The 24,092-nt window shown below is 45.0% G+C and overlaps 1 protein-coding gene across 1 annotated transcript in view; it reads left to right on the forward strand.

The window, feature by feature from the left end:
- The window catches only part of COL20A1 (collagen type XX alpha 1 chain), a 44,737-nt gene extending 22,060 nt beyond the window's left edge, over positions 1–22,677 (forward strand). The window contains exons 20-39 of the mRNA XM_086474663.1: positions 187–243; positions 2,958–2,996; positions 4,950–5,088; positions 6,830–6,972; positions 7,356–7,465; positions 8,265–8,423; positions 10,465–10,542; positions 11,145–11,231; positions 13,376–13,429; positions 14,389–14,484; positions 14,984–15,037; positions 15,380–15,433; positions 15,774–15,827; positions 16,898–16,969; positions 17,598–17,633; positions 18,942–19,008; positions 19,592–19,780; positions 21,096–21,173; positions 21,993–22,148; positions 22,664–22,677. Of these exons, the coding sequence (XP_086330789.1) occupies positions 187–243; positions 2,958–2,996; positions 4,950–5,088; positions 6,830–6,972; positions 7,356–7,465; positions 8,265–8,423; positions 10,465–10,542; positions 11,145–11,231; positions 13,376–13,429; positions 14,389–14,484; positions 14,984–15,037; positions 15,380–15,433; positions 15,774–15,827; positions 16,898–16,969; positions 17,598–17,633; positions 18,942–19,008; positions 19,592–19,780; positions 21,096–21,173; positions 21,993–22,148; positions 22,664–22,677 (1,736 nt within the window). The remainder of the gene's footprint in view (positions 1–186; positions 244–2,957; positions 2,997–4,949; positions 5,089–6,829; positions 6,973–7,355; positions 7,466–8,264; positions 8,424–10,464; positions 10,543–11,144; positions 11,232–13,375; positions 13,430–14,388; positions 14,485–14,983; positions 15,038–15,379; positions 15,434–15,773; positions 15,828–16,897; positions 16,970–17,597; positions 17,634–18,941; positions 19,009–19,591; positions 19,781–21,095; positions 21,174–21,992; positions 22,149–22,663) is intronic.
- Positions 22,678–24,092: the final 1,415 nt, after the last annotated feature.

Raw genomic sequence — 24,092 nt, forward strand, 5'->3', positions numbered from 1 at the left:
CAGCAATGGCCTTGCTTGCACTGGGCTGTGGCCAAAGCCAGGGTTTTCACCCCAACTTCTGCACTACTCCCGTGCGTTATTTGCAACTCCAGGTTGACCAGGAAGGGCTGGTGACCATGTGGATCTCAAGCCAGGCAGAGTCGTCCTGAGTAAGAGAACTTATGTGTGCACTGTTTTCTCTTTCAGCTCCGGTGTTGCCTAAATTCCCTTCAATACGAGGATTCATTCCATCTAAAACAGAGGGTAAATCACCTCCTATAAAGTCTGGCTTTGTTGTTTGGTGGTTGTTCTTTTTTTTCCAGTAGGAAGTTGCACATTGTGGGTTCTGAAGGGCAGGCAGGAGCGGGTATGTCAATTCTTGACAGATGCCTCTGGGGACTATCCAAGGACAACCAGAAACCACACAACTTCTTGAAATCAGACTCCCTTAGTAAAGAGGCTGGTAGTATTTTTAGAGGATTTCTGCACAACTTGACCAAAATGGAGCAAAGGGAATGATGACATGTTTTAAATTAAAGTTCCCTGTAAAGTCCCTTATTAAATTTAATGAGCATATGTTCTCATACGCTGATATAAAGCAAATTATGGAATGGATTAGTGAGAAATGTTAAATTAACTGGGTTGTAAAAAGTTCTTAAGAAGTAAATATTAGAATACATATATTGTGGCAGTAATGCCTTTTCCTGTCTATTTGGAATGGTTCCAAACAAAACTTTGGTTTTAAAATGTATTGAGGGAAGCCATTAAATAAGAATGAAGCAGATTAGATGAGAAAATTGTGGTTTGTACCCAACAAAGAACATATTGGACTGTTTTCTAGTGGCTTAATGAGGAAATCTACAGGTGTCCAGAGCACAGTGGAAAAGTCCTGTGAACTTTCAAGTAGAAAACAATCCTCCCGTAAGGCTGATGAGTCACCTTGTAGAATTTAATATAGCTGTTTGGCTATGATAGCTGAAAAGACAATAGGAGAAATATTAAATTCTGTATGTTTTATAAAGTAACTCTTTTTAAGAAGTGGAGATGGAAAACTGTTCAATGTGCAGTAGAAGACTCAAATATTAATACGTAGCCAAATTATTGAGAGAAATGATCTGACGTTGCAGGAGTGAATAATGCTTATTATATAGTGAATGATTGTGTTTGGCTGGGACTTGGAGAGAAAAATAAAAACCAAAGAGAACAACAAGACAGCAGGAATCCTCGGCTGGAAAGTCTAGGCAAAATCTTCAAAGCAGAAGTGCATACTGTCAGTGTGAAGGATCCCTACCCTGACTCTGATAGGCTTTGTCTAAGCTGAGCATTGCCAGATCAAAGAGCTGTGAGAAATCCGAGTGCCTCCAGCCTGGGAAGGAGATGAAGATTGCCAGGGATGTCAGCAAGAGGGACCCTGGGGTCTGGGCAAGGGTCAGAAGGAGCTCCCGCACTCCCAAGCAAGAAAGTGGGGTTGTTTTTTTTTTTCCTTCAGCATGCTTCAATTCTGACCAATGTTTCACCTTTGGAAAGCTGTTTGGTTTTGGAAGAGGAAGGGAAAGCGCCGTGTGTAGCTTGCATACCTGAGTTAGATCATTCTGGATGCAGGACATTGCTCCACAGCCAGGGGCTGGTCAATCTCAAAGAGATGGTTCTGAGGCTCAAGTATCAGTAACTGGTTTCTTAACTGATTTCTATAGATCCCTTCTATAGTTTTATACCCAATCCGATCAGAATTATGGCATGTATGTGTAAAACTATGCATCAGGTTGAATAATGGAGGTCATGACAACGTGTAAGTCTGTGTTGTTTAACTCCTGGCTTCAGCAGTCCCATGCCCTTTCTTTGATCATGGAGAGTGGCATTGAAATTCCTATAAACTTAGGGATCTTGGGTAACTTGAGGGGGGTAAGTCACCCCTTTAAATTTTTTACACATTTTACAAAAGCTAGGTATGGAAAACTGGAAGCCCATCTTTTCTGACAAGGTATGAGATGGCATTGATGCAAGAATAGCAATAGCAAGGCTATAATGAAGCCTCAATGTAATGATCTGCTAGATTCTATTATACTGATGACCTAGAAAACCATTTATGAAATAGCCCATCTTGTCAGGTGTCCTTGATTTTCAGGGACAATTCTCATTTTGCGTCAAGCATTCCCTTTGTCCCAGCTCCATCTGGCATCTGTGGCCTGGGATTTACATGGCAGAAGATAATTGAAAGTAGCATTCGTGCGCTGTTTTCTAAAACACCCCCTCACCTGAGCCCGTTAAATGGAGAGCACTCATAACCGTGGTGCTCGTGTTCCAGCTTCACGTCCCACTCTTTTTTTCCTCTGGTTTTGCTTTCTGTGCTGTGGCATCTTAGAGGATTCATCAGGGGAATTTCTGAAAGGCAAACTGCAAAACTTTGCCAAAACTCTTTGTGTTTCCCCAAAGAGTTCCAAAGCCGAACTCTCAGGTTGAGACATATATTTTTGCAGTGTGTATTTTGAGTTTCAAGTACAAAATTTAGAGCTGTAGGTATCTTTCTTTATCTTACAACACCATTAAGGTGCATGTTGCAGTAAAGGCACTGTTTCAAAAAGAAGGGAAAAAAAGAATGTTTTGGTGTCCGTTTTTAACAAGAAACTTGCAGAACACGATGCTCCCATGTATTTCATATTGCAAGGTGTCTGGTGAGTTAGGCAAAAGAAAGTGATCGTGAAGATGTCTGGTGATAAAAGCCAGTATTTTTATTTTTGCAATGGGCAAGCCAAGGAACAACCTTTATGTCTGCATAAACAGAAATTCTCTCTCTCTCTTTATATATATACATATATAAAAACAAGTTTAAAGGCCAGGCTCTGAATTAAGCTATAGAATACTCTGTTTTGCTGTGTTTTTCCATTGCTCTGCCTAGAGTAACTGTGTTTGTTTTGCTTCCATGTTCCCCTACTGTCTTTCTTCCCTAATAGTTTTTCTCTTTTATTTTCTTCTCACAGCCTGCCCCACCATCAGCTCTACTGAAGGCTCCGTACGAGGTACAGTAGCGTGGCAACCTCCAGTGGTGCTGGGCTGTGAATGTGAAACCACTACCTGGTCTTCACTTTTGAGAAATATGCAACAGCTGAGCAGGGGGGGAAATGGTTTCCATGTCTTGAGGGAAAGGGGATAATTCTGAGAACCAAAATAGGAAAATACCCTTTACCAGGTAGGAGAGTATTCTGCACTAACTAAAGTGGTGTGCTCGTGCTGTTCCACCAGCTCGTGCTCTCAGCTGTTAGGGCTTCATGCTGAGATTTTCACTAGCCTTCAGGAAGCTAGGCTTCAAACCGTTGAATTTCCAGAGGATTTCCATTCCAAAGTCATATAGGCTCCTTAAGAAAAACTTTCAGTCTGTCCCAAGATCACCTTTGCATCCTCCAGAAGAGCTGTAGATACCCAAAGAGCTCTCTGCAGTCCGGCTGTACAGACTTGCTCAGGCAGCAAGTTCCCAGTTCTCCTGTCTGTGCTGTAGTGGCTGCTCATGCCATCGGGGTTGCTGCACGTGGTTGTTACTCAGCAACTAGTTCTGCTTACAAAGTGGTATCACCTCCTTCTCAAAGAGCTTTGTGGTATGGGTGAGACTGAGAAACTGGCTTCATTTCTCAGCTCTGCTGTTACTCCATGGCTTCATCTTTGCTCAGCTCCCACCCCTGACCCCTGCAGCTCACGGGGATGTGCGTATCCCCCCCCTGCCCCCAGGAGACTTTCTGTGCTGTTGCCCTCTCTATGGATCCAGAAGCCAGAGCAGTCAAATCATAAAGCCACAACAAATGTTGACCTCTCCTTCTCCTCCTTGACAAAAGCGGCAGGAGTAAGCCGTTTCCTCAGCAGCTCACTGCAACCATTACAGGGCAGATTCACAATGTGATAATACGGTTATATTACAATATGTTTATAATTGTTATTCAAGCTTTATTTTCAGTCTTTATGCTACAATATTTCCTGCACGTTTTAAAGGAAGTTCCAGTGCCAGAAGCTCGATATCAGAGATGAATGGCTCTCAAATAGGTCATTTCTTTTGGCAAACCCCCTAGTACTGTTGGAAAATGGAAAAGAAGAAAAAAAACAAAACAACAAAACACCCTGGACCAACCTCCAGGCAAAATAAAAACTCAAGCCAAGAAACTGCAGAAGACTGTAAATGGTGAAGGGGTGAGGGAACCCAGACTGAAAGCACTGCCTTGTAATGAAGTTGTAGCCTTTCCATTTGCTGAAGAACGAGCTATCTCCTTCATCCCAGCCTGCTGCAAACTCAGATAAACTAAAAAAGAATCCCAATTGCAAGATCTTGTCTTGCTGAACAGAAAACTGAAATGAGAAAATGACTCGGAGCTTTGATAATGAGCTGGGAGAGTAAGATGAATCTGCACGAGCCAGGGAGACGATGTCAGAGAAGTCAGGGCAGAATCTCTGCAGACTGCATAAGACAGGTCACCCCTGGGTGTCTGGTGACAAGATAAATGGAAATACTCAGATTTTAAAGTTCTTTCTTAATTTTTCTGACTCTTACATATAAGGCATTTCAGAGCAGAAAAATTTCTCTCTCCTTGCTAGCAATTGCTGGACTGATTCCATGTCTTTTGAAGATAATATTTGTGCGCCTTGTTGAAGAGGAGAAATTGTCAGAGTAACTTCGTTCTCATTTGTTTTTCATTCTGAAGATTTGAAAACACACTTGCGAAAGTCTCCATCCTTAGTCTACTCTTCTCCAAGAGAAGGAGATTACAGCAGATGTGTACAGAGGGTACAGACACAAACCGTTTTCCTTGGCTGCCGCTTGTGGAGTACACTCCAGGTTTCTACTGAGTTTGCACAGACTTGCTGGTGTCCTGTTGCTATGGTGTTTTCTACAATTGCCTTCTCCTTGCGAGCCAGCTACCCACTCTTCAATCACACCTCCTTTGCACTTTTTTCTAATCACTTCTTTTTCTCTTTTTCTTTTGTTCCAGGATTCGATATGATGGAAGCTTTTGGCTTAGTAGAGAAGGAATACGCCTCCATTAAGGGCGTAGCTATGGAGCCGTTCGTATTCAGCGGTTCCCGTACCTTCACCCTGTTCAGAGACACTCAGCTCACCCAGAGGACCAGGTGGGAGGGAAGCTGTGGCCGGTGTCATCTTCATCATCAGTCTCGTTCGTTATGCTCACAGCAAAGGGAGGTCACTGATTTGTGGATGAACGGTGCAACCCCACTGGCAACTTGAAAATGAAATGATAAATATGATGATCTAAATCAAACCATAGGTAGTCTGAAAAGAATGCCAGAATATTTTTCCTTAATGTAATAAGAATTTAACCTCTGACTATCCTCAAGATGAGCTGGAATACGCCACGCAGAAGTTAAGGGGACACAACAGGGTTATTCATTATATCCTTTGTGCAGCTAAACATTTTCACAGTGAGGTTTTTCCTTTTTACAAAATCACTTTTTCCAGCAGTGATGGTTGCCGTGATGGACATAAGGACCATGTCATGTATGGACACTGCACCACTCTCTAGGCATTCCATCCACAACCACATACACTTTGGTGGTGGCGGTTTGAGGTCACATTTTCATCTTCCATCCCTTCTACTAGCGTCTCTGGTTTGGAGAGAGATCTTTGCTTGAGAAAATATTTGCCTCATAACTGCTTGCTGCAGCTCGGTCCTTATTGATGAGAGGGAATAACCACTGACTCTGGGTTGAGACTTGACCCTGTTTCGTTGCATACAAGGCTTCTCCTCAGGGTCCCAAGTGGGCCAGGCAGCTCCCGTGACCTCACTCATTTTTTACAACTATAAATCAGGAATGATCTGACTCCTGACATTCAGTGCTACTTTGTTTAAAGCCTAATTACTGAGGCATTGGCTCAGTTTAATCTTAGTTAAAGAAGCAAAGCGTCTTAGAGCACACAGAGTGGGGGAGATTCAGAGAGAACTCTTTGGTTTAAATACTTGGAAAATTATGGGCAAATCCTTTTGTTCAGCTGGTACATATGCCTTTCAAGGACATTACTCCTTCAGAAACAGATAGAGAAAAAAGAACCTGACATTACTTATGAATCAGCCCTGAAAAGATGCTTGATGAGTTGTGTATATGCCCATGCAAATGTGTCCTGTTGCAGATTACAGATGTATTTCAGGCATAACCAATTTGACCTTCCTCGTTGCCTTGTATCCTCTCGCTGCTGCTCCTGCTCAGTCTGCTCTGACGGGTTTGGCAGCGGCTGCAGAGGGAGCTGGGTTGTGCCAGCAGCCGCTGATGGGCATTGCTGCACTGTCGCGAGTTCCAGCTCTGAGCCCAAATTTTGTAGCTGGGACACGGGACCCTGGAGGGAGCTTTCTGTGGGCTCTATGCTTATCCCTGAAGGGCACTTGTACTGATTTCTGCCAAAGCTTAAAGATTTACCCCATGATACCTGATGACCATTCCTCCTTCTTGAAGAGGAGACTTGGAGGCGTGTTTTGGAGCCTGGCAGGGATGCTTTGTAAGCCACTGCTGGGCTCTATTTTGAGAAGCATTAAGGCTGTACTCTCTGACTTTTGGCATTCCCCGAGGCAGCTCTGGCAGTGATGGACTGACACCGACTGCTCCACCTGGGTATCCCCCCTGGCACGAGGGGAAGGCACTTGAGGGCTCATCACTCCGCACAGGCTTCAGCAGCCTGACAGGGATGCACAGAACAGGGGCCAGGCTCTCTCCTGGCGTATCGTGTTCGGGTCCCGGGGGTGAAGCTTTTCCAGGCCATCCTGCCCAAGAAACACGGTGGATGAGCCCTGCCTGTAGGACGTTGCCTGCTGGCTCTCGCAGCTTTAAGCCACTGACGCTTGCTCGGCTTGTCTCGTTCCAGCGATGTCCACCTCTTCGCAATCCCCCCCGAGCACACCATCAGCATCCTCCTGCGCCTCCTGCCCGACACCCCCAAGGAGCCCTTCGCTGTGTGGCAGATAACAGACGAGGATTTCCAGCCCCTTCTTGGTGTTAACCTTGACCGTAAGGTTTCTTGTTGAATACGTTAAATTCAGGTATTTGCGTACATTTCTGTGAGCAGCAGTACTCATTTTGGCATTCATTTGGGAAGTTTTAATGTTTTTCTTATACAGCACCCATTTTTTTGGGAAGTTTTGTGGTTGCTGCCAACCTTTCATTTTAAGTACGGCCTAGTGCAATTAAAAGACATTTTCATTTTTATTCTATTTTTAACATATTCTTTATTTTTACGTATTCTTTTTCTTTTCCACTGTTTAAAAGCATTTCACGATAGCATATGAAGTCTTTCACCATGTTTAAGCCTATTTGTTTACTATTGTTCATATGTGGGTGAAATCAATTTCTCTTTTAATTCTAAGCTGTTATTTGTCCTATTTTTCCTGTAGCCAGTAAGAAATCCTTGACCTATTTCAATCACGACTACAAGGCTGATTTGCAGGAAGTCTCCTTCGACCAGCAGGAAGTGAAGAAGATTTTCTATGGGAGCTTTCACAAGGTCCTTATCAAGAGAGGGAGAAATGTGGCTCACGATCGCACTCCAGTCTGGGAGTGTTATGCCATCAGTGTGTATTGTTCGAAGTGAGGAGTGATTATACAAATGCTTTGCATCCAGATTGCTAGGGAACTGGTAACCCTATTTGATATGCTGCAGTTTATAATTGTAAAGAATTAAGGTTCACCCTGTGTTCAAAATATGATTTCCACATATTGATTGCTTCCCTTTCCCCCCAGAAACTCTAAAACTGAGGGGTCTTTTAGGTCTTAATAACTAGGAAAAATCGAGAAAACAAGTATTTTTTTTAGAATTTGAGATTTTGGTGACAATTTAGTGCTGGAAGGAAGGAAGGAAGGAAGGAAGGAAGGAAGGAAGGAAAAAAAAATCTAGCCTTGTGAGAAAGCCACCTTATGACTCATAACAGGGTTTTCTTTTGGCCGTCTATGTCCTCAGAGCAAAGGTATTCCACCCAAATAAGCAATGAGCACTTTCTATAAGTATCTCTAGGCAGTTTCATTATTCAGCTAGTTCTGAAAACTGAATTATTTAATACTACAGCTTCAGAAAGCTTCTCCCAAGGAAAGGTGAGGGGAACATCAGGGAAAAGTGCAGTGTTGCACAGCAGACACAGCACATACCGAGACTGATTTCTGAGCCCCCTTGTTCCATTTACTCATTAAAAAACACACCACCAGTAGCAGCAGCGGTCTGGGAATTGGGCAGAAGGCATTATTGTCTTTAAAAGACTCCCTCGGCTCATCGCGGAGCTCCAACCCGCCTCTTTCCACCTGCTGCCCAGGTGCACGTGGCTGTGAGCCACTTCAAGATCAAACTCTATCTGGACTGTAAGAAAATAGCGGAGAAACCTATCAACACCATGGGCAGCATCTCCACCGCTGGCTTCATCATGCTGGGAAAAGTGACAAGGACCAGAGGGCCCAGGAGTGGGTCTGCATCGGTGAGTCCTCAGCGGTACGTGCTGTCGGAGAGCCAGGGCATGGGGGGGGAGCTTGAATTTGGAGCTGGCTAGGGTGGGCAGATGGAGAGGAGTGCCGTCTCGCATCATTCTCGCTCTGAATGCTCCCAAACGCTGCTGTGACGCACGACCGCGTCCTGATCCCGCTGATCTCTGCGATTTTAATGAGCTTTCCTAGCGCGGTGTTTCTCCCCCTCGCCTCCTACCTCCGTTTGAGGTCTGTGATCAGATGCAGCAGCGTGAGCACGTCCCGGAGGTGCCTTCGGCTGGCTGCATCGTCTGGGGACCGGGGAAGCACAGATCCTGCACTGAGATGCTGAAGCAGACAGGAGGGTTTGGAAGTGGCTTCTGCAAGGGAAGGTTGTGCCCATCAGCCCCCACCTAATGATATTGGGAAATGCTGATGATGGAAGGCAACAGGGCTGGATGTGCCTCGGCCTCCAGCAGGTTTGGGCTTCCCTATCTGCATGCAGATGACAGGAAAATAATCTTCAGTGTGGAGGCTCTTTGTCAGCTGCTACTTGAAGAAGAAAAAAGAAAAAACCCAACCCAAAGACCTGGTGCCAGCCTGTGGGTATGTCCTTACTGCATCACAGCGCTGCAGAGAGCCCCCTCCCTGCAAGAGGGAAAAAAGGTGGACTTGGTGTCACACCCTGTGCCAGCCCAGAGCACGGTCCTAAGGGCGAAACCACCCACGTATGCCATCGCTGGCAGTCTGTCGCCATACTTACTCCACAAAACAGGCGTGTTAAATACGTGCAGAAGAAGGGGCAAGTTCGTCACTCGCAGTGTGCTAGTGGGACTGTAGAAAATCATTCACAGCTTACGTGAAGTTTTTACTCCTTGGCTCTGCTTTTAGTTCAGGAAGTCCAGAGGAAAACAGCACGCCAGTTGATTTACCACTTCCCTTGCCTCAAAGCAGGGCAGTAAAACCAGTTGTATGCCTCCCTAACTGCAAAGAGAGAAGCGGAGGTCGGGGGTATACCAGGAAAAAAGTGGACACTGGAATTGCCTTTAAGATATGGGGTCAGCTGCATAACAAACCAGGGGACAGTGGTTTTCAAGGAGTATTTATTTATTTCCTAAATAAATTCTGTGGCAATTTGATCACAAGCCTGCAGCCAACAAGGCAGCAATCTGTGCTTTCCTTGTCCCTCACAAATTCTCCCTGCTAGCAGCGTGGCTAGACAGATCTAGCTAAGTAATGAACAGCTTCGTGCCATCCCTACTCCCATTGCTTTTCAAGCCAGCAAAGTTTCACGTCTTCCATGGCTCTGCTGCCCTTGAGAAGACAGAGTGTCTCATTACTGGTTACCGTGGAACCTTATTTAATTTAAAAGATCTTTAAATGCCGCTTGATCTGCAGGACTCATCTATATCTGTATGCTGAGTGTCACACTCCCTGGGCCGTACAGCTTGCTTGTTGTTAAACGCATGGAGTGGAAGAAAAAAAAGATGCCAAATGGTGTCAAGGAAAGAAAAAAAATAGAACTCTGCCTCATTATTTTGGTTTGGCTTTGTGCAGTGTGTGCTCCTTCGTTAATCAGAATGGGAAGATGTGGCACTTGTGGGGGATGTGGCGAGACAGACAGGATGGGGTTTCTTGGGAGGGGATCACATCTGTCCTGGGAAAGGCTGCCGCCAGGTTTACTCTTATCTCCATGCCCCTAAGGGGAGCAAAGCAAAGTTTGCTTTCACATTTTGGTGATGCCAAGTCCTAATTCCTTGAGAACCTGCCTGATGTTGCAGGATTGTGAGTAAACTGGAGATGGCTTTTGCGGGCATGAAGCTGCTTGTTGACTTGCTTAGCAAGACACAGAGACATAGGAGCTTGTAAAACACTCGGTGGCCAGGGGTACTTTCCATACTGTGGCTTTTTTGGGGCACAATTATAGTTGGGACCACATGGAAGAGTCCTGTCAAATCATCACTGAAGATTATTTTTAGCACTTGAACGTCATGAAATTTGGTGATGGACTGTGTGAGCCAATGCTGTTTTCTTGTCCAATTCTTTTTTCCACAGTTCCAGCTGCAGTCTTTGCAGATCACGTGCAGCAGCGTGGGGGCAGAGGAAGACAGATGCTGTGATCTCCCTGCACTGGTAAGACAAGAGAGACCACTCTACTCCCTGACATGAAGCTGGGGATGGTGGAACAAGTCCATGGCACTGAAGTGACACTGAGAATGATTTTGATACACTCAAGAGGGAAACCTTTTTCTTTTTTCCTCTTCTCCTGGGCATACCATCTGTGTGTTTCTTGGTGAACAAAACTGTGTTTACTTCAAAATCCTGGTGCGGTGTTATCCCTTCTGTCATGACCTCATCTGTGACAGCAGTCCTGACAGTCCTATGGCTTTGCTGCCACTTCAGACCTGAGTCACAACATCCCCCTGCTCTTCAAGTTTTCTTCTCAACACAGAAAGTCGCTTTGGGGGATGTACAAATATTTAGCAAGGAGAAATTTATCTTCTGGTATGTGTTACACAAATTTCAGGCAGGGCTGGCCTCATATTTTTTGTCTAAGCTTGTTATTTGACAGAAAAATACTCGATTGCTCACAAAAATCTCTCAGTGGACTAGGGGAAATTTCTGCTTTTCTCCAACTGAAAGGCTGAATTTTGAAACACTGAAAATGTTATCTGTGATCCACCCTGCTCTTGCTGTGCAGCTGCTCATGCCACTTTGGCTTGCTTTCGTTTCAGAGGGATGAGGAGACCTGCCCTACCTTAGCTCCTGCCTGCTCCTGTACTTCTGGCCGCCCGGGCTTGCCAGGACCTCCAGGGCCCCCTGTAAGTTTACCCTTCCATGCAGTATATTGCACGCACTGGTGTTGACTCATGTTGTTTGGGAAGCTCCTGGGGCTCCACAAGGTTTTAGAATCACAGACCTTTAAGACCATTGAGTTCAACTGTTGACCTAACACTACCAAGTCCACCACTAAACCATGTCCCTAAGCACCACGTCTACACATCTTTTAAATACCTCCAGGGATGGTGACTCCACCACTGCCCCGGGCAGCCTGTTCCAGGGCCTGACAACCCTTTTGGTGAAGAAATTCTTCCTAATACCCAATCTAAACCTTCTCTGGCGCTACTTGACGATGCTTCCTCTTGTCCCATCTCAGGGAGCTTTGATGTCCTCCTCATGCCAGGGCAAGGCTGAGAGGTGCCCTTCAGATTTCAGATGTTGATGAAGTAGGGAGGTGGCAAGTTGGCAACGCAACAGCTGCAGCTGGGAACAGGCTGAGCAGTTCCTGGTGCCACGTTAATCCTCTTAGGAGAGGAGGACGGGTCACCCTCCGTGCCTGCAGAGATTTCATGGATTGGAGGCTCTGAAACTCTTTGTAAATGAGAAAAATACAACCCACCACAAAGCCTTTCTATCCGGTTTCTGTGTTAAGTGGGAGCCTTATAAGTGTCTGTGTGAGTGCGCAGTGTAAAGAGAAAGGGAGGCTTTGCAATCCTGTCTGTCCCCAAAGCTCTCTCTCTTTGCAGCGAATGTGACCTGCAAGAAATCCTAGAAGGAAATAGGGGAGGAGTGATTACAGTTATTAAGTATGTAGCATGCTCAGGGATAAAGGGCAAATGCAATATTTTTCCCTATCCATTATGGATGCAGGAGGGTCACCACGGTGCTTAAATTGCAGGAGAAAATATTCCAGTCAAACACTAGGAAGCAGTTACCAGAAAAAAGTTTGCTTTTTGGAAGTTTGGGGAAAAACATTTTATTTGCACAAGGCAGTTGAAACCTGACAACCTGTCCAGAGCACCGCATTTCAAGCACTCCACGTGCTTTTCTCCTGGAAAATAACCATTAAAAATACATTGGCCTCATTTCTCAAGTGAAAAGGTTTCAGATCACCTCTTGCATTTCTGCGGTTTAGCTGTGAATTCAGTTCCACACTTCACCTCATTGCAGAGTAATTACGTGCTCATTCCAGTGGAAGTTTAATTACACAGCACACTTGACTATCACAGTTTGCTTCAATATCCTAAGCGCATAATTACCAGCTTGCGTTGCCCTGTGGTTTAAACATCTCCGCAGTACAACTCTTTAAAGAGCAGGACTCTTTTAAGCATTAGAGAAAACAGGGTTTTGACACATAACCTTATCCTCACACCACTAAACCCTTGGTAATTTGCTGGAATTACAAGAGCACTCGTTGCTATTTTTAAAACTCCAGTTAGCAAGACTATGCCCCACCTTGTATTTATCACTGTCCTTAATGACTGTTTTTGACCAGGTCCAGCTGACTTCTGAAGTGGGCTTCTGGGCACTCCTGAAAGCACTTTTCACAAAGCTCCCTGCCTGTGCTTCTTAATTCAAATCCATTGTTTTATTAGATTCAAGAACAGAAACTTTCTGATTAAGATGTCAAAAGTTCACATGATACTGGTTCATGCCAGAAGATTGGTTTCTTCTCTCCATCCAGCAGTTACGCAGAGGCAGAGCTAAGCCAGGTCTCCCCAGAGCTGGTTGCTGTCCCCAGTCTCAGCGTGTATCTGCACTCTCAGGATGATATTACAAAACCCACATAGTCCCAAAGGGCTGTAGGTGTGAGCACCTCTTCTTTTTCTTCTCAAGTGTGTTCCCATCTTCATATGTGATGTTGTCTCAGCGTGGATTTGCTGGGGGAGTTGGAGGGAGGAGGTGGAACAGGTTGAAGCTTCACCTCTCCCTGCTGGGGGTGAGTGCAGTGTACCCGCCGCCTGTCACGGAGGGGCTGTGCTGTTCCTCTCTTCTCCCTTCTCCCACACTGGCTGGATGACTTGATTCCTTTTCTTCTTATCTGCATTTACTGAGAGCTCTCCTGGGCACGAAACATCTTTCACTGTGCACAGCAAAATGCACCAACTTCTGTCCCCTAGGCTCCTGGTTAGACCGCAATAGAGATTATGATATTCATAACAGCAGCTTTGTGTCCTACTGGCAGGGCAGCCCTGGGAGGAGAGGACCTCAAGGGGATCAGGGGGAGCCAGGACCCAAGGTAAGTCCTGATACTCAGTGCTACCTCTGGCTTTGTTTGCTTCAGGTTGTGCCGGAGGCACGACGCAGGAATGCAGACCCCTCTGTTAGGGCAGCTGGGTGTGTTCAGTCCTGGTCCGAGCTGGCCTCCTCAGGCTGGAGACTGTCCCACTGCACCAAGCAGAGCCCAAACAGAGCCTTAAGGGCCGATGCATTGAGGAGGATGGGATCACTTATTATTAATTAAATGCTGAGTTGAGCTTTAGAAATTGAGATGATGAGCCTGATTGCTCTGAATTAATGCGATGGACGTGGTCAGCAATTTTCTCTGAAAGCAGCCTTGCTGGAAAATGGTCAGTCTTTGTGCCGTGCTTGTTCTGGCTGCCAAGCCTCCAAACCAAACAGATCGGTACTGCTCTGGGGCAGAGCAGCGTGAGGAGCGAAGCAGAGCAAGAACCGCACAGAGCCTACAGGAGCAGCCCTGAAGTGAGCGTAAGGAATGGCTGGGTCTGAATCCCCAAACCCTGGTGCAGATGTTCATGGCTCCACTGATCAACACAGGGCAGAGCCAGACCAGCCTGTTGGTTCCCTTCTTTGGGATAACGACTGGGAAAGCAGCGTGGTTACAGGGGAAAGATTGTGGGGAAGGGATGAGGATGGATGCAGATCTCAGCCATGGGTTAAGGAACGTTTCTCTGGCCACCCTGAATAACAGGAATGATCTGCTGCTTGGGAAGGTGAATTGTACTCTGCAGAGCACCATCTGCAGCTTTGCTGTCTTCTCCCACGGAAGATGCACCAAAACCATGGACCTAAAAGGCAAAGGCAGCTGAGGTTACTAGGGATCCCCTCACTGTCCTGACTTCATCTTGAATCCTGTAGATGGTTCATGCTGACCCAGATCATGCTGTGCAGCCCCTGTGGAGAGCAGGCACTATGTGCTTTCTTTCCTCACGTTTGATTTCATGTCTTTGGCTTTAGGGTGAACCAGGCCCACCTGGACAAGTAGGGCCGGAGGGTCCTAGTGGCCAACAAGGTTCTCCAGGTTCCCAAGGAATCACGGTTCAGGGTCCTGTGGTACGTGATCTCTTCCACTGCCTTTTTTTTGTCACTTGCTCTTTGCAGTTAGAACATGTCTCAGAAATGGGATAAATGAAGCTCCAAAAACGTGACCTATGTATTTACATCATCCTTGCTAACAGCTGGACAGCTGCACTAGAGAGACACAACGATCATTTTTTTTTGTGCTGGCGAGGCCCTGCACTTAGTCATTCTGGCAAAAAGACCGCTTTTGTCCAGACTCTCCCTAATGTGCCTTCAGTGAAAACAGCCCAGCGGAGTATTCGGGCCTTTTTCTTTGCAATGATCATCACTGCTTGGCAAGGAGTAGAGGTGGAGGCTGTTGTGTGCACATCTGGGATGGTAGAATCCCTGTGCACGTGCTGTGGCTGTAAAGCACCCTGTAGCCCCACAGAGAGCAGGAGCAACCTGGGACGTGGATGTGGAGCAGCAGGATGCTGTTTGACTTAAAGGATGCTGCAGCATGCCTAACTGTGTGCATCTGTTCTAATTCAAGGGACCACCGGGAATTAAAGGAGAGAAAGGAGACACTGGAAGTCCTGGCATGCAGGTAATGTTAGACACCATTCCCTCTAATTGTCTCAAAGATTTGCCCAGTAACTGCTTTAATCAAGACTGAAAAGCCATCGAGTTGTTACTGTAGTCTGCTTGGAAATGTCTTTCATTTTGGAGTATCATCACTTTCCCAAGGGAAACTGAGTCAGTTGGTGCAAGAAAGATAGACCTATCCAAAAGCTAGATATAATGGAATTAAAGGCAGCATAACAGCGCTTGCTCTGTTTAATGAATACCTCTGCTTCTTCTTCCATGTTTTTCTTATGTCCCCTGTTACAAGATGAATTAGGGCAATGATAATCAGATGCCAACTTTACCTGGCAATTCTGATTTACAGGGCATTCCTGGTGTGCAGGGAGCTCCAGGCAAGGATGGTCTTCAAGGTGCAAAGGTAAAATACCTCATCTCTGAGTTTCCATGCATGGGTGCCTAAAATTCTGCTGTGAGCATACCAGCAGAGACCCGAAATATCCAGCTCTCCTAATGCACTCAGTCCGTAAGTGAACGGTCTTTTCACAAAGCCGGGAGGATTTGTAAAAAACCAAAAATCGGGTCATCTCAGTTTTGGCCAAATTTGACCAGGTGCCACCCTTCTGGCCTGCTTGGCAGACGCATTTTTTACCCATTCCTAGCAAGCACCCGTTAAAAGCAGCACATGGAAAAACCACCTCACTGCTCGCTAGGTCTCTTTGAATCCTCTCATTCATAAATGACTGGATTTGGCTTTGCAGGGGGTGAGGGGACTAGAAGGCACAGCTGGGCCTCCAGGACCTCCTGGACCAAGGGTGAGTACTCACTATGAGCGATGCATATCAAAATCTCTTCCTCAGCTGGGGCTCATGGTTTCTTCTGGCTAGCTGTCACCCAGAGGTGACAACCCCCCTTTTTGGGGTGTCATGAGGAATACCTGGCACACTGTGCAGGTGTCCACCTTCCCTGCCACTGTCAGTGTAAGAGGAATAACCTCGGCTTCTTCTGGAAAGTTTTGGGGAAGCTTTTTTCCAGCAAGAGGGTGCTTGGCTTGCTATTGTTTTCTTTCCTAGTGCTTTTCTTTTTTTCCTTTTTTGCTTTTCCTAGTAATAACTTTGACTTGCTTATCCTGGGAAGATGTGAAGCCAGCAGGGTTGAACCTCAGCTTTCTAAACATGAGGGAAGCGCTGTAGCCTTCAGAGCAGGCTCTGAAAGCTGTTCTGGTGCTGCCTTGAAGACTTCTTTCATTTTCACTGATCAGAAGAGTTGCTAATCTCTATTGAGCCAGAACGCAATAGCTGGAAAATTATAAAAGAAAGTAATTCTACGGGTTGTTTTTTGGCTTTTTTTTTTTTTTCCTTCCTTTTATGGCTCCAAAGGGCACAGAAACTTCACAGAGAGGAGATGACCGAAGAAGACACTTCTCACTCTCTAAGCTGCTGCTACTGTTGTAAAGTATTAGAGGCAAACACAGGTCTTAAAGGAAAAAGAAAAATCCAGCATGGTATTAGGAGGCTGAAGAAAAGGGTTATGCTCTAGGCTATGCCTGAATCTGAATGTATAATGAAAGATCTAAAGCCTGTAGGGTAAAAAACACATTGCAGATTGTTGGCAAAACAGCATTGCTGGCTTGACCATAATTGAGACAGTAATAGGAAATGATGTGAACATGACTCATACATGTTATACCCTTAACATTGGACTCATGGCTGGATGAGGTACTGACAAAAACCTTTAGGCTTCAATGCCCTGGCTAGATAGAGTTCTCTAAACTCAAACTGCTGGTGCCCCTGGAGCTGTAGGGAGATGTCAGCCTTGAACGGGAAAAGAAGCAAGTTGGGAAGTAACTGGACTTTTATCCGTGTCTTGTAATTAATGTCTGCAGGGTTTCCAAGGGGTGACAGGCTCCCGAGGCAGCAGTGGAGAGAAGGGACCTCCAGGTGACGTTGGGCCAACAGTAAGTTTCTGCTTTTGGGTCTCAAAGAAGGCCAAGACACAAAATAAATCAGTGGAAACATGGTGTCCCCACAGCAGCTCTCCCTTAGAGTCTAAAGAATAAACAGGCTACTCAACTGTTGCTAAAGCATTTAACACATCCCACCTCCATTTGCTCTCTGGATTCACAAGCTACACAACCTCCAACATCCAAGCAAACATATGGTGTGAGAGTCTAGAATAGAGCAAGAGAGTCAGTCCTGAGCTGGAGTAGCCAGGGCTGCGCTTGTCGGGGCAAACACAGGTCTCGATGTCGCAGTTATTTCTTCTCAGATGTTAAAAACCACTTGCTATGTTGGGAAATCTGTTCTAAGATTGTACCTGAGAAATTTCTGCATCCCTGTTGATGGTGCTTTATGTCGTTGCTCCAGCTGCTGCTTTATTAATCTTTTTCTTTAAAAAGAAAATGAAATATTCCTATGAGCTTGAAGCTCTTCTAGACGCTGTCATGAGGTCAAGGAAACAGTGAGAGTGTGGGAAACAAACTTTTTGCTCCGTGTGCTAATGTAACCCACATCCCCATTGCCTTTCTTGTTTTCTTCTGCTCTTCCTTTCCCTAGACTTTTATTTTCTCTTTTCTCTCCTTGTAGGGGCTGCCGGGTCCAAAAGGAGAAAGAGGAGAGAAAGTGAGTTTTTCTGGTGCTAGGCAAGACTGTCACTGTATCTGACACTCAAAAGGGTGGACGGGGTAACCTGCTTTACCAGCTGTGCTTACAAATAAGAACCAAACCCTCCTTGTGTTGAATAACTTCATGTACCTACAGCTTGTTGCCTTTCCATTCACCTGCACTGGCTGTGCTGGTGGGACATAACTCACCCTGCAGCAGTCAGGAGCTCCTTAGTGACAACCGTAGTAATGAAGAAGAAATGCCAACTGAAAATCCGTTCTTTGCTGAGAAGGAAAAAACAACACAACTTGGCTTCACTGGGTTGTTCTTTTTTAATGTACTGCACAAGAGGGGACTCATTTGTAATAATCCTCTGGCGTGTCCCAGCGCAGAGCCTTGGAGGTCAGGAGATCCGCTCTGCCTCGTTTTATTGTGAGAGGAAGTTTTTCTCATCCTGACTTTTGGTTAAAAAGAAACCCTGTGTCTTCCTACGAGTCTGAGTCTCGTTGTCAACAGGCGCTGACTTGTGTGAATTAGGCTTCAGACAGGGGTGAGGTGCTTTTGTCTCAAGTCAATGCCTCAGTGTTATAATTCCGAACAGCATTCTCCTTCCATTCCCACCAGCTCTTCCTTTCCTATAATTATTTTTTTGCAGTGGAACTTTTTCCCCTCCTTTGGGTGTTGTGCTAAGCTTTTTTTAAGTCTGGGTAGTCTGCACAGTGATCCAGCCAGAGATGTATATTTTATAAATGCTTTTGGAAGTACACAGTGTGTTAGTTATGAATTTTCACAGATAGAGTCAGTGCTTATTTTTTAAGCAGCTTTTTGCATTTTTATCACTTTTCCCTACTTTACTAAAACTTTCTAAAGGACCCCTCATATATGATTTATTCAGAATACAGTAACGGTAAGGATCCATATTCATTAAAGATTTAGGCAAAGATAGGATGTTGCAATATCTGATCATATTAAATGTTTTACATATCACAGAACATTGAGTTATAGACGTAGCATCTTTTTCGATGAAATTTGAGAGTGAAATTTTCTCTCCCTTTTTTGGTAGTTTCGGTAATTACTGAGATTCAGTCTGGGCTTTTTGATGTGCAGGAGAAAAGCAATTATTGATGTTTCCCAATTTCAATTTTATGGCTTTAGAGCTTTGTGATAAATAAAGCTGCATTTCACAGTAATTAATATCACTGAAAATCAAGCCGACAAAAAGAATGGGCAGAAAGCTATCATGCAGTATGATATCGATCCTTTTTAAAAGATATTAATATTTCCTTTTTTTTTTTTTTTTTTAATTAAAAAAATCTTTCACTTTAGGGGGAGCCACAGTCCTTGGCCACAATTTACCAGCTCGTTAGCCAGGCCTGTGAGCGGATGATTCAAAGTGAGTATAACCAGCCCAGCTCCCGAGTGTGTTCATGCCTTTCCAGCAGCGGGGGGCAAAACCAGAGGGGAGACAGCATGAAGCTGCAGTGACCCAGGGAGCTCCTCCATCCTGTGCCGTGCTCAGCACCACACACAGCACATGTCCCAGCACAGGCGCTCGGTGCTACATTGGTTTTATTGGGTGGCATTAGCACAAAAACTTGTGAAACGTTTCTTTGGAAAACCCTTTGTCACTTTGCAAAGGCTCCTTTATTTCTTAAATGGAAAAGTTTGGAACTAACTTGAAAGAAATGATTGTTTTGGTGATTTGTGCTGATTCCTCTTGAGATGAGGACTTTTTGGTAAAGCTCCTGTGCTGCGATGCACAAAGAGAAGCAGCGGTTTGCCCGAGGTCGGGCAGCAAAGTCATGACTCCGCTCCCCACCTTCCTCTTCAGCTTCTGGCTTTCTCGGTTTGAACTGACAGGTTTTTGGCACTAGCTGAACATTTTAAGTACCTTTTTAGACAATATCCTTTGATTTTGGTCTCTTTTCTAAATCTCCCAGCCAAGGAAACATTAATTTTCTGTCTTGTCTTCTCAGCTCATGTGTTGAAATTTGACTCATTCATTCATGAACATGCAAGGAAGCCAGTTCCTTTTAGGGAAGAAAGGTTAAAACCAGGAGAACCAGGACCACCAGGTCCTCCAGGTCCCCCTGGGAGCAACGGAGAAAGAGGACAAAAGGGTATCCCTGGACAGCCAGGCAAAGATGGGTATCCTGGAGAAAGAGGTATGGACAGAAACATTCGTAAGCATTTCTTTATTATATCTTTGTAAGCATTTTTTTATTATATCTTTATACTTTAACTGAACATTTTATTGCCTCAAGCAGTACTGTAAAGATAATCCATGATATTATCTCATCTCATCTCATCTCATCTCATTGCTATTTTCCTTTTGGACTTCTCTCTTCCAGGAAGAGAAAGCCAAGTTAGATAGCTCGAAAAGTAGGGAGAATACAGATGCAGACTGCTCTTTTTGCAAGCCCTGCTTTGAGAGGAAGGCCAGTTTGCTACCATGTGTAGGTTTTGGGGGGTGGAGATTTTAATTTTAGAGGGCAGGAGGCTTTCTGTACAGAAAGGCAAAAGAAAGAGCTGTTTGGATGACCGTGTGGTGGTGGAACCGATCACCTCTGTGCAGAAATGACAAGTCCTGGAAAACACTGAAGGAAGGCATGAGGCAACTGAAGTAATATTGAAAGTGGAAGTAGGTTTCTGGAGCAGCAGTTCCAACAACAAAAGCCTCACACATGACTAAAGAAATAGATTAATGTTATCTCAGAAAGTGGCATCTGTTATTGCACATGAATGAGTGAATGATGGGAATGGATTTGCAGACAATGTTTGTCAGTGACTGAAGTAATTGTCTGTCAAAATAAAATGAAAAACATTGGTTTCAGCAGTGTCCTAACACCTCTAAGTAACTAGAGACCTTCTGTTTAACTCCTTATTCTGGCACTGTTCAGTCTTAGTTGGTATCTGCAGAGCTTATCAAAGCATCACTTAAGAGAAAAGGGAAGTAACAGTCTGCAGGTGCTTCCAGCCTGTCGAGAGAGGAGATGGGAGAAGACAGATCTCACTGAACAACAATCTTAAGGACACAGCTGATCAAAATATTTTCATCTTAAAAATATGAAGAGTGGTATTTTGTCAAAATGTACCTGTTTCTCTGAGGCGTGCTGGTTTAGCAAGCAATTTCATGTGAAAACAGCAATGCTGAATTACCAACATCTGGTCGAAGAGACAGTTCAGATTTGTGATTTGTCTGATCCATGTGAAGAGCATGGGAGCGGACCTCATACTTGGGCTGGTGCACTAACACCAGCTTTATGAATTTTGTCATGAAAAATCTCTATTTTCACCCATATCAAGCTGCAAATCAATGTTAGTTGGAGCCCTGTTGCGGGATATTTCTCTGTGTTGCCCACAGCTGTGACTCTACTTCACCTCAACATCTGAGAGCCTGATGGGGAGTCTGCAGGAGCGTTAATTCAGGGTGAAATGCAAAACGCAGTGAGGTGACACTTATCTCTCGTCTGTGATTAGGTGCCCCCGGACCCAAAGGAGAAAAGGGAATGTCTGGAGCCAGTGAGGAAGGGGTCCAAGGACCCAGAGGCAGAACAGGTAGAGTGATTACAACCTCTTTGTATTGACTCAGTGGGGCCATCTGGAGCTCACCAGCTGCCAGATTCAAAGCAACATTCAGCTTTAGGACCACTGTGGTGGGACAGACTGACCTTCCCACCGCAGCACTGCTCGCAGCATCCTGGGTGGTTCCTCTCTGCTAAGATGTAAGAGACTGCTCCAGGGAGCTTCTTCCCTCTGGTGCCCATTCCCAGGTAATGATGTATTTTAAAGACCTGAGACACATCTACAGCATTTTAGTTTTGCTGCCTTTTTGCATGCAAGACCAGATGCTCAGGGGATAGAAACTCTGAAAATTCAGCTTGTGAAACACCAGGAGGTTTTGAATAATCTGCCAGGATTTGGTGTACTCCTCCATCCTGATCCCCGTTACTTGGAACCAGTGGGAGGTTTGCCACTGACGCAACTAACCAGGCACTATCAAGAAAGTGTGCTCAAACATATTCTTCTGTACTTAAATGTTTATAGTTGAAATGTAAAGACACAAAAAACAATGACTCTGGGATGGATCCTGGGGTTAAGGTGATTTTCTGCATTCACATGTAGGTGGTCTTTGGATTCTCATAACCAGGCTCCATTTTTAGCCAATCTGGACACACTTAAGGTCAAGGGTAAGTCCTCTGTTTACTGGGATTCAGAAGAGGTTTTCCAGCAGGCAGGTTGTATTTTTTCCACCAAAATGAGGAAACAATACTCAGAAAATTAACACCATGTAGGACGGAGAATATGTCAAAGAGGCATTACACTGAAGCAGCTAAAGTGGATGTGCTACAGCTTACAGTGCTTCTCCTTCTTCAGGCCCACCAGGAGAAGTTGTGCTGGGGAAACCAGGTCCGAAGGGTTACCCTGGGAATGCTGGTCCTCAAGGTTTTCCCGGTGTCAGAGGGCAGCCTGGGCAGTCTGGATATCCAGGGGGCTGTGAAATCTCTGGATGTTATGGGGCAGGTCGAAGAGGTAAGTCCTGACTATCTCAGTACAAAAGTTACAGTTTTATAGCCGGTTTCTCTGGTTACTTCTCGTAAGGTAGGCAGAGACCTTTGTTCATCCTTCAGGCACTGTCAGTCCTGCAAGAGCCTCCTTTGCAAAGCAATCAGGATGAATCATGTGCAATTCCGATGGATAAAAGCCAGTTCAATTGACTTCTCCTCAGCCATCCTTCATAGGTTAACACATAATTGCAGCAGCAGCGAGCAGGTGGAGTGATCACGGGGGTATCTGCAGTTCTTAATGTCCCCAGCAATGTTTCTGTGGTGGATAGAGAGGAAGAGTATTTTAGTTTCTACATGTACATTTCATGGAGGCTCAATAGCACAAAGTCCTGGTGTGACGGGTTAGGGACACTGAAGGAAATCATTGTCACCGAACAAAAGATTTGCAAGGGAAAAGAATGAAGTCTATGCCATTCCTTCTCAGTACTTGACACTGATTTATTCATTTGCTCAGTGGCCTCATCTCCTTTCCACACACAGATTTCATCCCCTGACAGCTGGCGCGGAGGCAGCTGAAGACATTGCTTTGCCCTGGAAATCTCTGGGTGAAAGCTCCATGCACTCTAAGAGAAGCAGCAACCTGAACACCAAATGCATTGTGGGTTTTTTTTAATGTCCCATCATTTCTATGTCCCATCATTTCTATATGGACAAGTCAATCAAGCACTAAAGCCACCAAACCAGCCTGCGTTCAGATGAGTCATCTGTCAGTTCTTCAGCGCTGGACAACTGCGGTGTTCCAACCCACACTGCACGTCCCACAGCGAGACAAAGACACAATCAGACGTGCAGGCTGGCAGACTTGTAAGAAAAAGAAGTAATGTTTTGAAAAGCTCAGAAATAAGAGATAATTTTTGCCCATTTGTCTGCTTGTGGTTTATTTTCGTCACTGGTTATTCTGGGTCCCCAGCGCAGAGAAAACAGCACCTCATGCCCAAAGATGCAAATCTGCTGGAGCAAAACTGCATTTTCTGTTGGTTGACAAGGTAACAAAGTCTAGCACCATTTTGACTGTTTCTGCTTTTGGCAAAACGCTGATGGCTTCCTTGCAGGGGTGTTATGTACACAGGCACTGCAGGCAGCGTGATAACCTCCCCGTGATGTGACAAACCCCACCGTTTAGCCTCACTCTCTGGGGCTTGGTAGCTGTCAAGCAAAGCCTTAGATCAGACAGAGCACAGACGTGTGCCGAGAGGAGCTGGGGATTAACCTACTGGCCTTTTCCATCTCTCCCTCCTGCAGTCTGAGTAGCTACTTTACATTTTATCAGGTGGAATATTGATAGCTCCGAGTCTGACTTTTATCTGTATGACATGGAGGTAATTGTCATGTTACAGCCTTTTCCTTGCACGAGCCATAGTCTAATACGTATCCACAACAAACCGTACAGATACTGATAAAAATGTACCTCCTCCTTTCCAATCGTTGATTTAGGCTGTGCTTGGTTACACTGCTTGTAAACTGCCCCTGATTCAGAAACAATTGTTTCTGAACTGTGATTTAAACCCGGAGCAACAAAATATTTCGTTTTTTGCAAAAGCAGAATGAAGCAAAAAGTATTAGTACAGATTTTTCAAAGATGTTAAGAGGCAGAAAATGGAGCATCGTGCATATTCCCGTGCACTTAGTTTGGGTGTGCAATTTCTGCAGCTAGGTGCAAGCTGCTAGCTTGGTATTCATAGGGCCATAGCCAACCTTTGAAAACTTAACAGCAAATACAACCGCATTTAGAAAGTAGATTGTCACATAAATACCAAAGAGAAAGGGGTGTACCTTAAGAAAACTAGGTTGTTTAAACAAGGAATCCAAAGAGTATTTCTTCTTGTCGTTATGGAAAAATCCTATAGAATTAAGAAATTTTGAATACTTGAACATATCAGACTTGTATGGGATTAATCTGCAACAAAAG

The sequence above is a fragment of the Leptosomus discolor genome, chromosome 17, assembly GCF_034619465.1.
Source record: "Leptosomus discolor isolate bLepDis1 chromosome 17, bLepDis1.hap2, whole genome shotgun sequence".
Classification (NCBI taxonomy): Eukaryota; Metazoa; Chordata; class Aves; order Leptosomiformes; family Leptosomidae; genus Leptosomus; species Leptosomus discolor.